The sequence below is a fragment of the Onychostoma macrolepis genome, chromosome 03 (assembly GCF_012432095.1).
Source record: "Onychostoma macrolepis isolate SWU-2019 chromosome 03, ASM1243209v1, whole genome shotgun sequence".
Classification (NCBI taxonomy): Eukaryota; Metazoa; Chordata; class Actinopteri; order Cypriniformes; family Cyprinidae; genus Onychostoma; species Onychostoma macrolepis.
In genome coordinates, this window is record NC_081157.1 from 37,771,271 (window position 1) to 37,785,908 (window position 14,638).

General features: G+C 39.2%; 1 protein-coding gene across 4 annotated transcripts in view; it reads right to left on the reverse strand.

The window, feature by feature from the left end:
• Nucleotides 1-400: 400 nt before the first annotated feature.
• Nucleotides 401-14,638, reverse strand: part of cacna1ia (calcium voltage-gated channel subunit alpha1 Ia) — a 107,176-nt gene continuing 92,938 nt past the window's right edge. For all 4 annotated transcript variants that reach the window (XM_058768451.1, XM_058768448.1, XM_058768449.1 and 1 more), the window contains exons 33-35: nucleotides 13,827-13,995; nucleotides 12,590-12,825; nucleotides 401-11,651 (exon numbers count right to left, since the gene is read on the reverse strand). In XM_058768451.1, the coding sequence (XP_058624434.1) occupies nucleotides 11,052-11,651; nucleotides 12,590-12,825; nucleotides 13,827-13,995 (1,005 nt within the window). In that variant the 3' untranslated portion in view covers nucleotides 401-11,051. The remainder of the gene's footprint in view (nucleotides 11,652-12,589; nucleotides 12,826-13,826; nucleotides 13,996-14,638) is intronic.

Below are 14,638 nucleotides of genomic sequence, written 5' to 3' on the forward strand. Positions count from 1 at the left end.
AGACTAAGACTCGATAGCTTGATGGGTAAAAGGGTGTTCAGCAATTTAGCTTTGGGCAAATATTGTAGGAGTAGATCTGGCATGCACACAAATGAACATCTGTGACAGAAAATGGATTCCAAACAATGCCATCTCATCCTAAACACCCCCTACCCACCAAAAAAAGAGGAGGAAGAAATCACCAAACACACAAACTGCTGCCTCTATTTCGCCTGAAAAAGCAAAACAGGGTCAATATGCATTAATGAGGCCTTGAGATTCTATTAGAAAAAGGAAATTATTACTATTACATGTCAACGAGAGACCTAAAACACCACTGTGAACTGAGAAACATAAGATTCGTACAAACAAAATTCATTCAAATAGTAATACATAACCCAATGTTTTTCATAAAGTCTCAATATCTTAAATTTTATTTAATACAATACATTTTACAATGAAATCTTAAGCAGGACCGGTGGTGAATGTACAAAGGTGAGAGAGGACACCTCAGTCTCCGTTCTCAGTCAAATCTTTTTGGAAGTCACACCTCTTTATTGCCACCAGGCTGAATATATACACTAAATTACAAGGTACATTTTTTCTTCATTGTTCATTATTGCACAACTTTTTGTTTGGTTTTTATATGAACAGAATCAACAAAATAAAGCAATCAATCCATTTTGACAATATAGTACAAAGAAAGCAAAAATAAAGTGTTATGTATACATATATTAATATATATTTATATATATATTCATAAAGTCTTTCATATAAACAGCCTCTCAACATGATAAATCAGTCAAACTGCAGCAGAAAGCCAGAGAAGTAGCGGTGAGTAATGCCACACCCCCAGTAATTTTGAGTGACAGCTCTGCTGATTGGGCTTGCTCATAGGAAGTACCTCCCACTCGTGAAAGCTTAATCATTTGTGAAGTTTAAGCACCCTTAGATATCGTAACACCCTTGTTCTCAAATAATCCTGCACAGATTTATGTCTTCCATTATATTCTGTGCTCTCAATCTTTAAACAATATACGCTTTACAAATACAAGACACCTTCTAGATTTTCTATTCCACAGACCCATAAGACATGGGACACATCACACAACCATAATAAGCTTAAAATATTTCATTTCCCCATTCCACCTATTCTTTCCTCTGAAGAGCTCTCATCATCTGAGGTATCTGTTTCTGTGATTCAAACCCATCTACTGTAGTCCTATTCCTCACTTTCATCCAGCTCACACCATCTGAGAGCCATTCGATTTGCCACTCCATCAGCTGCTGTGTAAACACACAGTGAAGTAGCTAGTGGTCTATATGTGCTACCAAGTGTAGATAGAGTATGATGGCCCCTCTTTCTCAAATCCCCCAGTGGATCTCTAATGACTCGATCGCTGCATCAGACTGCTGGGATAAAGGGCTTTGTACGTTAACAAATGTGGAAACATGACATAAGGCTGTGCTTCTTACAGTTCAAACAACCGATGATGAGACCATTCATCTCTCTCCGTTGCCACTCGAATAAACTAAATGGTCAAAAAACAAAAAAACACAACACCCATAAGTAACTTGTAATTCCAAAATCATGGGCATTTTCTCAGATTCACACAGTTCCAAAGCTGTATGAACACAAAAAGGAACATTTTGATTCTGGTCATTTTTTCCCATGCAATTACAATAAACTATGACTAGAGCTTCCAAGCTTCAAAGTAAAAGTACTATAAAAAGCACCATCAAAGTGGTCCATTATAGCTCATGTGCAATGCAATATGACTGATTTGGGTGAGAAACAGACTGAAACTTAGGTTGCCCAACTCAAGAACCATTGCCACTGAATCAGTGAGTGAATAAATCATTTAGACTAGTTGTGTGGACCAGATAAAGAATAGTAAAGAATCTACTGAAAACATCTGATTGAAGTATTTAAATCCATTGTTGTTTAGAAGTGGGGTGTCACAAACTTTTGGCCATGTGTACATCCCAGATGTTTAGTAATAATCTGATTTTTCACGACCATCATGGTGGATCATTACAGAAAAAGTGCAACAGACATGTCCAAAAGAGCTGTTTCCCACTTCCACTTTCTATGCCATGATTAATTTCATAGATGATGCAACATAAAACCCATGCAAAGAGAAATGTGCAAATCCCAAATGATCCATCTTCCTCTCTCTTCCTTCAGCGTTGGCTTTCATCCCGCTCTCTCATCCCGTGCCATCTCTTTCTCCTTCCCCCTTCTTTCTGTCCATCTTTCCAAACATCAAAGTGTGGGAGACATCAGAGGACTGATGTGAGGAGATGCTAATGCATCTATCCATTCATTCATGCACGGCTGGGGCCATTCGATTGTGAATGCGGAGCAGGGGCCCAGAGTCTACCCATCCGACCAGCCTTCTGGGCCTCCAAACAAGTCCCACATCTCCTCTTATACAGCATTCAGCAATTTGTAGCCGATTTGTTGCTGTATAGAGATTTCACAGCCAGGCGCTCTGGTTTCTCTCTTCATGAATGACTAAGAGAATCATAGTAACGTGCACTACAGTAACATCCTGTGCTGGAGGTGCTGGCTTCGGACCGGTTTCCTGGAGCCCTTGGCTATACAACATATGTCACCCAGACAAACAAGGGCTATTTTCAACCTTGGTTCGTAGATGTCTGTGGGCTGGTGAAGCTGTATGTGCCTGCTGAACCCTTATCACAGCTTTTCAGACCACATCCTCCTTATTTCTCTCTCAGCGAGCTGCTATTTTCTATAAAAGCAGAGTGGTACAGTGAGAGGGAGTGGCAGAGCCCTTGTGGGGCTGTATAGTGCCAAGATGGTGGCTGTAATGGAGAGTTTGAGCATCTCTTGTGTATACACAAAAGCCACAGCCATTGATAATCGGCTTTAAGAACGAGCGGCGAGCACAGACTGCATCACTGCGCTGGGGCACTTTCGTTTTTTAATGGCCCTTAGCGCACAAGTCTCCTAATTGCCATGATAAATATGTAATACAGTCCCAAGGGCCATTGCCTAGTGTGAACTTGCAGTCGCGCGCCATGCACAAGTCAAATCTTCTAGAGGCATGCCGAAGCACGTGCAGCTCAACGTTTACAAGGATGAAAGAAAGAGAGAAAGACAGATATGGAGAGCAAAGGGTGAGAGAGAGCATTTTGTTGTGACAGATCAGGAGCTGTGCACAGGGTTGATGAAAAACGGCAAATGCTATCTTTGCATCTCCTTTATTCTTCACACAATAGGCCAGCATCATAATTGCTATAGAGAACATGACACATCAGGAATAAATTGCTAGTGATTTTTTTGTCTCTCAGCGCCTATCTGCAACACTGCTGCCGCTGTATTAATGTCAACCTGGGCAAAACAGTCTTTGAGTAATCTCTTTCCAATATTAGCACTTCACATTCTAATAGAAAAACGGACGAGGTTTTTTTTATCGAGTTAATATACTGCGTGAACGCAAACAAATGGCCACTTAAATGAAGCGGAACGAAGACGAAGAGGGACAGTAGAGGCTTTACCTGCAGCGCAAGGACCATGCTTCATGTTAAACCGTGACATAACATTCAACTAGACGAATGAACGGCCTTTTAGTCTGTTGCGCTGAACTGAAAATCAAATCTAATCATGAATGCAGCCGCGCGTGATGATATTGATGTGCTTGCGTCATGACATTAGGACGCAATTTGCAGTGAACGCTTCCGTTTTGGGACTGTAGGCCTGTAGGGTTGAGGAGAAGCATCACAAAAAGCAGCGACACAACTAATTTAATAACATTTTTAATTTTAGTAGTGCCACAAAATAGCTGTTTCAAATTAGTTTGCTTTACTACTTAAAAACTATCAAATGCTACTTCACTGTTTTAATGTCTGCAATGGGGAATAAAGAAGTGTACTCACATCCTGTCCTTTCTCACTTAACATTGTAGAGTCTGATTAATTTGAATGAATTGATTCGTTCGGATGTAAATAAACATAAAAAATGCTGATAAGCTCTGTACTATATTTTCGATTCGCTCATGTAAATCTGGGTGTATTTTATAGCATACATTTACCTGTTCAAGAATGATAATGTCACCCTAACTGAGATCTCATTAATGCCAGCAACAATATGGCGCAGATTATATAGTGCAGCCACCTTTTTTTGACTACTTTAGTTCAACTACTTCCAATGATTAGCTTGCAGCTTGGCAAGCTATAATTTTTCATGGTCCTTAACAATGATAATAACCAATGGCCAAATGGCTGTGCTTTCTAAGACCTTGGCTTTAAAATGTGATCTTGTAACATTGAAGTGGAAAATGTTGTACCTTGTTCCAAGCAGAAAGCAGAAGTTAAGAACTCATGCCTCATTCACTCATTCACTGAGAGCCCTGTATATATAATGTATTGTTCCCTATAACGCTAAAGCATATTTGGATTTCCACAGAGCCCTTGGTGCAGTCATTTAGCAAGAATGATTTGGACTACAGGTTTTTTTTTTTTTTAATCAGAGCAACATGTTCAATCCGTTCCTGTAAAGTGAAACGAGGTTCTGGAAATGGAGCCTTGAGCTTACACTTAGAATTCAACATGTTTTGCTTGATAAAAACAAGATCATGTTTGTTAAGATAAGTAACAACATCCACGACTAATGATGACTTTGAATGTATGAATTACATTGTACCTGTAAATAATCAAGTGCATGAAAAGACATGAAAATGAGCCAAATGTTCCTGGAGGATATAGACACTGCTCGCTTAATTAATATCAATGCAGCATAAATAAATAAACAGACATAACATGCTGGAAATAAACATTGTTAGTTCTCTGACCGAGCTTGTGCAAAACACTCAGCAGACATCTGTGAACTAACAAAAACCTTATAACTTATAAATAAATACTCATGCTCTGAAATATATTGTTTACATTGCGCCGTTCAGACTGGAGAAAAAAACAAACAAAACAAAAAAACAGTAAATATGTTTACATAAAGCATCAAGCAACTACTGTATATCTTTCAAAACTTTCATGGAAAGAAACCATTTTAAAGTCCATTCAAAATCATTTTTAGCAAAGATTTACATGGCAGCCATAAGGAAAATAAAAACTGACTTTTAATCAGGTTAGAATTACAGATCCTGTTTTTTTTTCTCTTTTTGGCACCAAAACAGCAACATATGAGTTACCATGAGCAGCGACTAAAGTCTAGTTAAATCTTCAGTGCACTGTTTGAAGGATTTTTCATTTCAATTGTTGAAATGAACACTGAAGCAATAAACTGCACATTTTAGTGGTCCCCTAATTTAGATGACTACTATTGGGCCATAATTCAATCACAGGCAAGGTGAGCCTGGGCAAACTTAATAACACTCCATAAGCCTGTCGTAGTGCTCGCAGACAAGCCCAGACAGTAGCAGGCCTGCCGCACCCAAACAAGAAATTATGACGCCGTCATTGCAAATAAGAATCATCATCAGTCTCAGGCCCCCAAAAAGATCTCGCTTGTTTCCAAGTAGGGTTCTGGGGCAAGGATTTCAACCCAAACACTTGCTGTCTCGATTCAGGATATGAAATTTATTTTACTATTCTTAAAGTTAGCAGTTTGTATTTTTAAATCAGGATCAAAAGGGGATTCATAATCGCTGAGACAAAGAATGAATTATCATTGCCATCAGCTGTTTATTAAACATACATAAACTTACACATAATAGACACTGAACTGAAGCTGAACCTACATTAGCAAAGCTCTCAGAAACATGAACATTAATGGACATTACTACTAATTTTTTAACATAAATGTATGATTCAGAAGTAGGAAAGGACATGCAAGCAAGCAAATTCATGTTATATGCAAAATCTTGCATAGTAATATAACCTCTACTGGGAAACGGCTTCAGCTTCAGTTTGAACACTTCCTGTGCCTGATGGGAACAAAACAAAATAAAAAGCTCCAAATTCATCTGTTACTAATATAAACTGACCCAAAGCACGTCTGCACACTTAACTTTTTAACACATGGCTATACAGAACAGTCTAATATTAAAAACTCCATGTAATTTTGCGGCTGCTAGTCCTTTTCTATTAGCTTTGTGGTCATCTGTATGCCAGTGTGGTCCTAAAAACTGAAACGATGTTGACTTTTTGCAGATTTACACCCCTAAAATTTGGAAATATTGATGACTCATCCTGCACTCACTCATTTTGGCCAATCAAATGGATAGGAAGATGGGGTTTAGAAGATACAATTAGACTACAGCAGTGCTTTTCAGCTGGTTTTGTTTCAGGACATCAAAGTACTAAAATATTGTTTATCGTACAAAAGTAAAAACGTTGTTAAATCATACTGAAACTCATTAATATTAAACTTATTATCATGACTGGCATACGCATGGTATAGAAAACGGACAATCTTGGTTACAATTCTATGGTTTCATGCTCAAGGCTACCAACATCAGCTACCTTCTACCAAGATGCTGCAGGCCACTAGTTGAGAGGCACTGCTGCAGAGCGTACTGCTTCTAATGGGGCAGATTGACAGGAACATCATATAACTCTCAGCCTTTGTTCCTGTTGTCACAGGATGCTTATGGTGTTTTTGTCTTTTATCTGTTTTGCTCCTCATTTTTTCCCTTATCGGCACTAAATGTGGCTGAGCTTAAGTAACCGAATCCGAACAGAATGTCAGGAGCGATTTGCTTTGTGTCACCTTGATGAAACTGTTGTTTGTGTGTATGTGTGAGTAGGCTACCATATTTCAGGTATGAAGTGCTGTGCTCTGTGATGATGGAGTGCTAGTGCCTTGATTTAGTGATTGCCAAACAAACCAAATGAGAGAGGGAAGAGAGAGAGCGAGAGAGAGAATCAAACACACCTACTCAGGGCTACACTTCAGATTTCACAACAAGCTGCAATTTAGTCCAAAATTACAACACCTAGAAGTAACTTTAACCATTTCATTTTTCTTCCTTTTCACTTAAGAAACGGAAAGGTACAGATAATGACACATTCAAGGCCACGCAATACACCACAAGGGTATCCATCTCATTGTCCTCTTAGGGGTGCCCTGGTCATTACGGAAGATCATTTTTTGTCATTAAGTGGGAGGATCACCTTTATTTTACCCGTATGACTTCTGTAGCCATTAGCACTTGCTTTATTCCAGTCAGACGGGGAAAGTAATTACTCAACCTCTAGATTAAACACTGAAGTCAGAGGGTCTCCATACATCTAACCGACACTCTCCGAAGCTGTAATGATTAGATAAGAGCGCATATGAGTCAAATATAAAGCATACGACCTCCAGAACTTCCCAGGCACCAACGTAAATGACAAAAACTGCAGCTACAGAAACGCTACCCTTTCAGAAGGGAATTTACTGCTCAGCCAAAGATCACCCCTTCATTTCACATGATAAAATGAAATATTTTGACATGATTTGTACAGTGGTGTGACAGCCTGCATCCTAAGATTCCCGAGGCGGGCGACACCATGGCCCTACGAGCGTGCGGTCAGGACATGGGACAGCAGAGCAGCTGACATTTAAAGGACAGATAGCTGGAGGGGAGAGATGGTTTAGGTGTGGAGAAACAACACTTCTCCCATGAGTTTCCGCTTCAGTGCTTTTTGAGCGACCACACAAGCATGCCAAAGCACTAGTAGCGTGTCTCCTGTCAGAACCTCTCTGGTCTTTTTCCACCCATCTTCATTTTCCCAAGGGTCATGCTACATGGAGTTTATTGCTTCTTTTAGAGGGGCAAACCAATGAATTTTACTTATGAACATCCAAATTAAGCAATATCACATAAGCATGCTGCGCTGAATATCAGCACAAGAAATTAAAGGTATAGTTGACCAAAAAATGAGAAGTCTGTCGTCATTCACAGCACAAGATCGTTTAAAAGCCAATAGAGTGCAAAAGTGTTTGCCCACTTTTTCAGCACCCTTGGTTCTGAAAGTATCTTTCCCATTCATTTTTCCATAGGGATTTTTAAAACATCTCCAGTAAAGAGTTAAAAGCCAAGAACTAAACCAGTCAGCTATGAGGTAAATCACAACATGACAAACGTTATTTTGAAGCAAAAACGTATGGGAATGTTGCCAACCAACGTACATACAACAGAAGAGAGGATGTGAGCAGAATGGAGTGACCGCAAAGAGCACTGCAATCAAGCCAGTTTTTTTTGCATTTCCCGCCCCCTGCTCACACAAATAAATCGATCCCACTTCCACTCCATACCGCTCACAAACACACACACACAATCTGAGTCATTCCAACAGTGAAAATGTAGTCCTAAAGGTGATATATCAGCACTCATTGAGCGCTGCACAGCCAATCAGATTCGAGGACCAGAACTGTCCATCTAAGCTAGAGGTTCAAATTAAGTTTACATTAATAGAGTTTCAGGAAGACCTCAGGGTGAGGGAAAAAATAATAAAATAATAAAACCTAAGCCTCAACCGCTCTAAAATGCATGTATCATTGTCATTGGTCGTAGCACACATGCAATTTGATATATAAAAGGATATGTACATATGTTCAACCCAGTGACAAGACGCATCGAGTTTTGTATAAAATCTCACCCATCACTCCAGACCATTTAAAACCACACGTACATACACGTAATATATGCATCCATCCTTAAATGCATGGTCAGATTTTTCTTTAAGCTACATACACTTTCAAACTATACAGTGATGGCTATGAATTAGCTTTCAGTTTACCTGTTACTTTAATAAAACTGGCCTACACTCGTATCCTGCTATAATGGCGATGCACTGACGCAAGCTTATTAGAGCATTAAATGCAAAATCAAATCAAATGAACATTAACATTTAACATACAGTCCTCCTTTTCCAGCCATCTGTCTCCCTGAGGAAACAGCGCATTCGGTAGTGGTATTTTCCAAGGCCCTGAGTTCGAAATGACTTCATTTGTTCATCTGAACCATTGGCAGCCCATCTATTCTCAATGCTTGAACGGTTATGTAATGTGATCAGCCCTCACGTCGTGCAGGTTTTGTTACTTAGTAAACAAGGGTAAATAATCTTGAAAAGGGAAAAAAAAAGGACATTGACATCATTATGTATATTTGGGGCACACAAAGCTACTCTTTATTGCTGTAGTGTCAGACTAACCTTTGAAGTCTTGCGCACTATTAGCAAAAATTGTCTGGTGAGATCCAAGAACACCTTGGAAACCAAGTAAGCCCTTTGTTATTGTGTTTTGCTGATTAAACTTTAATACTTCGGTGTTCCTCATTTCAAAACGGTGGCTCCATGAATAAAACGACAATCCTGCACTTAGGTCCTGACTAAACCACAACACAACTGACGTAATGTACAGAGACCCAGACGTCATGGATGGACAGTCACTACCAATCAAATGACAATGAAGTTCATCAACAGGTCAAGCCTTACAAGTGATATTCACCTGAATATTCTAAAAGAAAAAAACAACAACAAAAACATCAGGGGTGCTAAACACTACAGCAGACTAAACTAAGATATTTGGAGTGTCATACCTAGAGTTTCTCCATTTGCACATGAATACAGTGACCGAGTCTAAGCTAAAGGAAATAAAGAGCAAACGAGTGCATTTTTTTTTTTTTTCAAAGAGGAGGAATAATAAATCAGAGGTGTCCTACTGCAGTCCAGTAACCATGCTAAAGAAAATTCATGTGTAAATAATTGATTCAGTTGCAAATCCAATCAACCTAGTTTTGTCAAAATGAAAGCTAAATATCACCATCTTGTGTTTTCCTCATCTGACATGTCATCCAAGGACCAAAATAAAGCAGAGGCTCCTGGGTTCTTGAAGACACGTTTAAATCCCACAGCCTGTTCATCATCCTTTGTGTCTGGCTGTATTCAACATCCATAAGTTCATGTAATCCACAGTCTAAAATCCTTAGGATGTTTTTTTTTTTTTTTCTTCCTTTTTTTTTGTTTGCTTGGTTGTATTTACCCGAGCATACCAAAAAGTCTCCTCCACCAAATCAAAATTATAAAAATGGAAGCCACTTGCAGGGAATAAAGTCACATAGAGAAATGTTCTTGGGTTGTGGGGAGGAGAACGGTGACCACAACAATGCGCGTCACCTATTCCTTGATCCAGAGCATATCAATAAAAAAATATCTGAGTAAAAACCTCACTGCTTTCTTCCAGCATTGACATCTTCAGTAGTTGTTACATTGAACTTCTTTGTAAAGAGACTCCGTCATGCAGAGGACTGTTCTTTGTCCTTGTGTCCATATTTTCTTTATCTCCTAATGCAAAAGGTAGGAGATTACATATTTTGCCCTTTAATTAAATATATAAACAATAACTTAAATAAATATATAAATAAATCTGAATGATAAATAAATAAATAAAATTACAGACAGACAGACAGATAGATAAGATAGATAGATGGATGTCTGACTTCCTCTCATTAATTTTAGTCACTCTCTAAAACAAATGCTTTGCTTCAGATTGAATGAGGAACATTGTTCTCTCTCCTCAGTGATATAAAACAAGTACAAACAAACAAAATGACAAACGAACAAAAAAACCTGTAAAAATATGTGTATACTGAAAGAGTTAAAATCCTAAAATCTTCATTGTAATGTAACTGTGTCAAATCATTAAACACAACATGCCCTCTTTTAGAGAATCAATCTCTTTTACTGTATTTTTTTAACTGTATCTCCGTATCTTTTCAGTTCCTCTATATATAATAGTAGGTTTATCTTTTTTTTTTTCCTTTTTAAATAACTTTTGAGAAAACTCCCAGCATTCCGGCATACGGAAAGCTTTGCCTGTACTGTATGTCGTCTCCTGACCTGATTGTTCAGGCAGCTGTTTGAACAGTCCCCTTCGGTCTAGTCATGCTCTAAGGGGCCAAACTGCTCTCAGGTCTCTCTATCCAGTTTCTCTACAGTCCTGTTGGACGTTTACCACAAGCAAATACAAAATGGTAACAGGTCACAAATGAAAACAGGGAGATAGAGAGAGAAAGACTTGATGGAACGCCACATGTCAAACTGCTCCCTGAAAAAAACAGAGATCGAGTAGTGGGCTTTAGAAATAACTAACACTAGGTAAAGTTTCATCTATTTTTCCTGGAGCCCACAATTGTTATTTGGCTTGTACTTTCCCCGTCTTTTCCTTGTGCTGCCTCCAATTGACTCTCTCTTCTTGCTTCTCTACTTTTTTTCCAGGGGCTGGTGATTTTACCCTGTGGCTCTTTTGTGAACACTTTTTCTTGGGTTGTGAGAGTCCCGTGGTCTAAGCTGCCCGTGCTGTTGCACTTTTTCACAGACGGGGGCGCTAGAGAGCTCGGCAGAAGTAGCGACGTCAGCGACAGGCTGCTTGGCGTCTCTGAGAGCTGCTGGCTGTCACACGTCTGGTTAGAACTGCACCGTACCATCCCTACATCTTCATCGGATCCTTGCCGAATTCTTCCTGCACTCATGTCCGTTTCACAGCTGCTCTTGCTGCGCTGGTGTCCCCTCGTAGTTTGGAGGTTCTGGGTGGCTGGAGGACTGGGTCTCAGGGTCTCCGTGGAGAGGCTGGCGCGATCGTCGAGGAGTGTGTCCAGCAGCGGCTGGGTGGTGGATACGATGAAACTGAGCCCTTCTTCCATGGTGGTTGGTAGGCTGCTTTCTGAGCTCCCCGTGGCCAGGGAGGAGTCACTGTGAGATGGATACTGGGGGCAGAAAGGTCGAGTTTTTAGCAATGAATTGACAATCAGTATGTTTACATGGACAACAATACTCCAATATTAACATGATTAAGAATCTACCATGTAAACACAGATTTTTGATTACCTTAATCCGGCTAAAGTCATACTCGAAGTAAACACAAATTGAATCTTTGTTGCATTATCGAAGTGCAGCCCTGTCGAAAAAAACAACATATACTGGTTAGGTATGTTTTGAAGCATGGCTGCTGGTTTGAGCTGGTTCTTAGCTGGTCATGTACTCGTTCTAAGCTGGTCCTAAGCAACTAGCTCCTGCTCAGGACCAGCTTAAACCAGCAGCCATGCTTCAAAACATACCTAACCAGCATATGCTGGATTTTTCAACAGGGAGTATAGACAAGTACACACCTTAATCACACTATTTACCATCGAGTAGGACTTTTTGCCACATTTTGTGACAGGATACACACAAGCCAGTGGTCAACTGTTTGACGGCAAACAAAAAATTTAATTAAAACAACTCTCTCCCACCAGTCTTTACTTTGTACTCTCATCTAATACCTTTGAGTTTGTCGCGGGGGTATGAATGAAGGAGGACTGATGCTGGAGAATTTGTATCCGCCGTCATCTGTTTGCAAGTAGCACGACAATAACTGCGCTTCAGCTTTCGTAAAATTAAAAATGAAACGCCCAAAACTGTATTTGGTACCATAACGAAGACGAACTGTATGTTTATGTCAAATATGGGACGTAAAATGTGTGCCATTAATCGATCTATGTACTCTAACATGTAAAACGGAAACATGAAAGGAATATTCTAAAAGCAACTCATGTAAACACCTTAATCATAATATTGTCTTATTCAGAATAAGGTAAATAATTTGATTACTGATGTCCATGTAAACGTATTGAGACACAAGTTGTACATGTGTGTAAGATCAAACCTGTGTGGTGAGCAGCCTGGTGTTTGCTCCAGGAGAGCGTAGAGACGCCCATGAGGCTGGGGAAGTTAGCCGAAGCCCTCTTGGTTTGTGTCCCGGCCGGCCTCTCGGGGGTGCGGGGAGGGCCGCGGCAGCTGGGTAGAAGAATTCAGCAGGGAGACGGATAGGAGTGGTAGAGAGGCTCGAAGCTCCAGAAACCTCTGGGTGCTCCTGATTACTGCTGCTACAGGGAACTCCACCTGCACACAAATTCAGTTACTGAATTTGAATTGAATTTAAACTGAGGTAGCAAACAGTATGCAGATTTGAGTTTGAATGTAAGGAAGTAGAATAACACTATAACAATGTTGGTAACAAAAGCTGTTGGCAACATGTTTAGATAATCAAGTATTTGTCCAAAACCTGTCCAAATGTTGTCCTAGCTTTCCAAAATTAGTCACACGGAACAATGTTTTGAAAGTTTCAGGCATGCTTTGCAGCTTGAAATTATTATGCGGTACTAAAAATGTGTGTATATATATATATATATATATATATATATATATATATATATATATAAATATAAAATAAAATAAAATGTATATATATATGTATATTTAATACATATATTCAAAATTTAATAGAATTTAAAATCTGGATTAATTTATGCTGATGTCACTGTTGCCACTGTTAGTTAGCTGTCACATGGTTCAGAGTTCATATTTTCACTGAATTAATTTAATTTGTTGATGTTTGTGAGATGTGTTTGTAAAATGTTTGCCTCTAGTTTTAAGAGGCAAATAATGCCTTTCAAAAATGAAAATTCTGTCATTAATTACTCACCCTCATGTCTGCGGAACACAAATGAAGATATTTTTGATGAAATCTGAGAGCTTTCTGACCCTGCACAGACAGCAACGCAACTGACATGCTCAAGGCTCCGAAGGTCAGTAAGGAGATCATTAAAATAGTTCATGTGATATCAGTGGTTCAACTTTCATTTTATGAAGCTTTTATTAATTTGTGTTCTGAAGGGTTTGAAATGACAGTGAGTAATTAATGACAGAATTTTCATTTTTTGGGTGAACTATCCCTTTAATTTATCGAATTTAATGTAATAATGCCTTTTTTATGTTAGGTCAACTGTTTTCTAGTGTTCAATTCAAATTCAAAACAATTTTTCAATTCTGAACCTTGCACAACTAATGTGCACAATGCTTTTCTTGCTTTGTTCTCCAGTATCGTTTCTGTAGTACATTACCTATGCTGTGACGAGCAGGTGTGTTGTGATGTGGACTTTGAGAACCGCATCCATTCACTGCCGCCCCATCATCTGTCCCAGAGCTGTGAACCCGAGAGGGTCGCTGTAACCTGCCGTCACCTCTCCCTCCAGGTTCTTCAGTGTTTAGGCACTCATCACAACCCCTTTCCTGAGCAGAAATATTAGCATGAGCTTTCAGGATCCTGGGGAGACTTCCAAGTCTCTTAAATGCTAACATCTTATTTTCTTGGTAAACTAAACACTCAGGGCTTCACTCTATAACAGTAAAAGAGATTAAGGAACGATTAAACTCTGCAAGATAATCTGAGCCATCTGCCTCACATACTGTCCTTTATGGGGTTTCTCTAACAAATAGCTAGAGATGTTTAAGTCTGCTGAAGAACTACACTGGTTGAGCAGCGAAGCTACATGCCCCATGAGACTGCAGGATTTAGACTAGCAGCTTATAGTTATTTGATTTCTTCAGTCTAATTAGTGCGAGTCTGTGGTCATTCTCACTGATTATATATAATTAAAGGATCATTGTTTGGGATATAAGGGATTACAACAGTTTATACATCAGATAGAGGTAAATCATTTCCAGGGGGGCAGAGATTTCATCTGTTTCGGAGCATGAGCCACTATTAAGGTCATGAAAATAAAAAAATTACATCAAAACTATATCAACTTCAAATGCTATCTCTTAAAAACACCCAGATAATTCAACATTTATAATGTTACAAAAGATTTCTGTTTCATATAAATTATGTCCTTTGAACTTTCTGTATATCAAAGAATCCTAAAAGTATTGA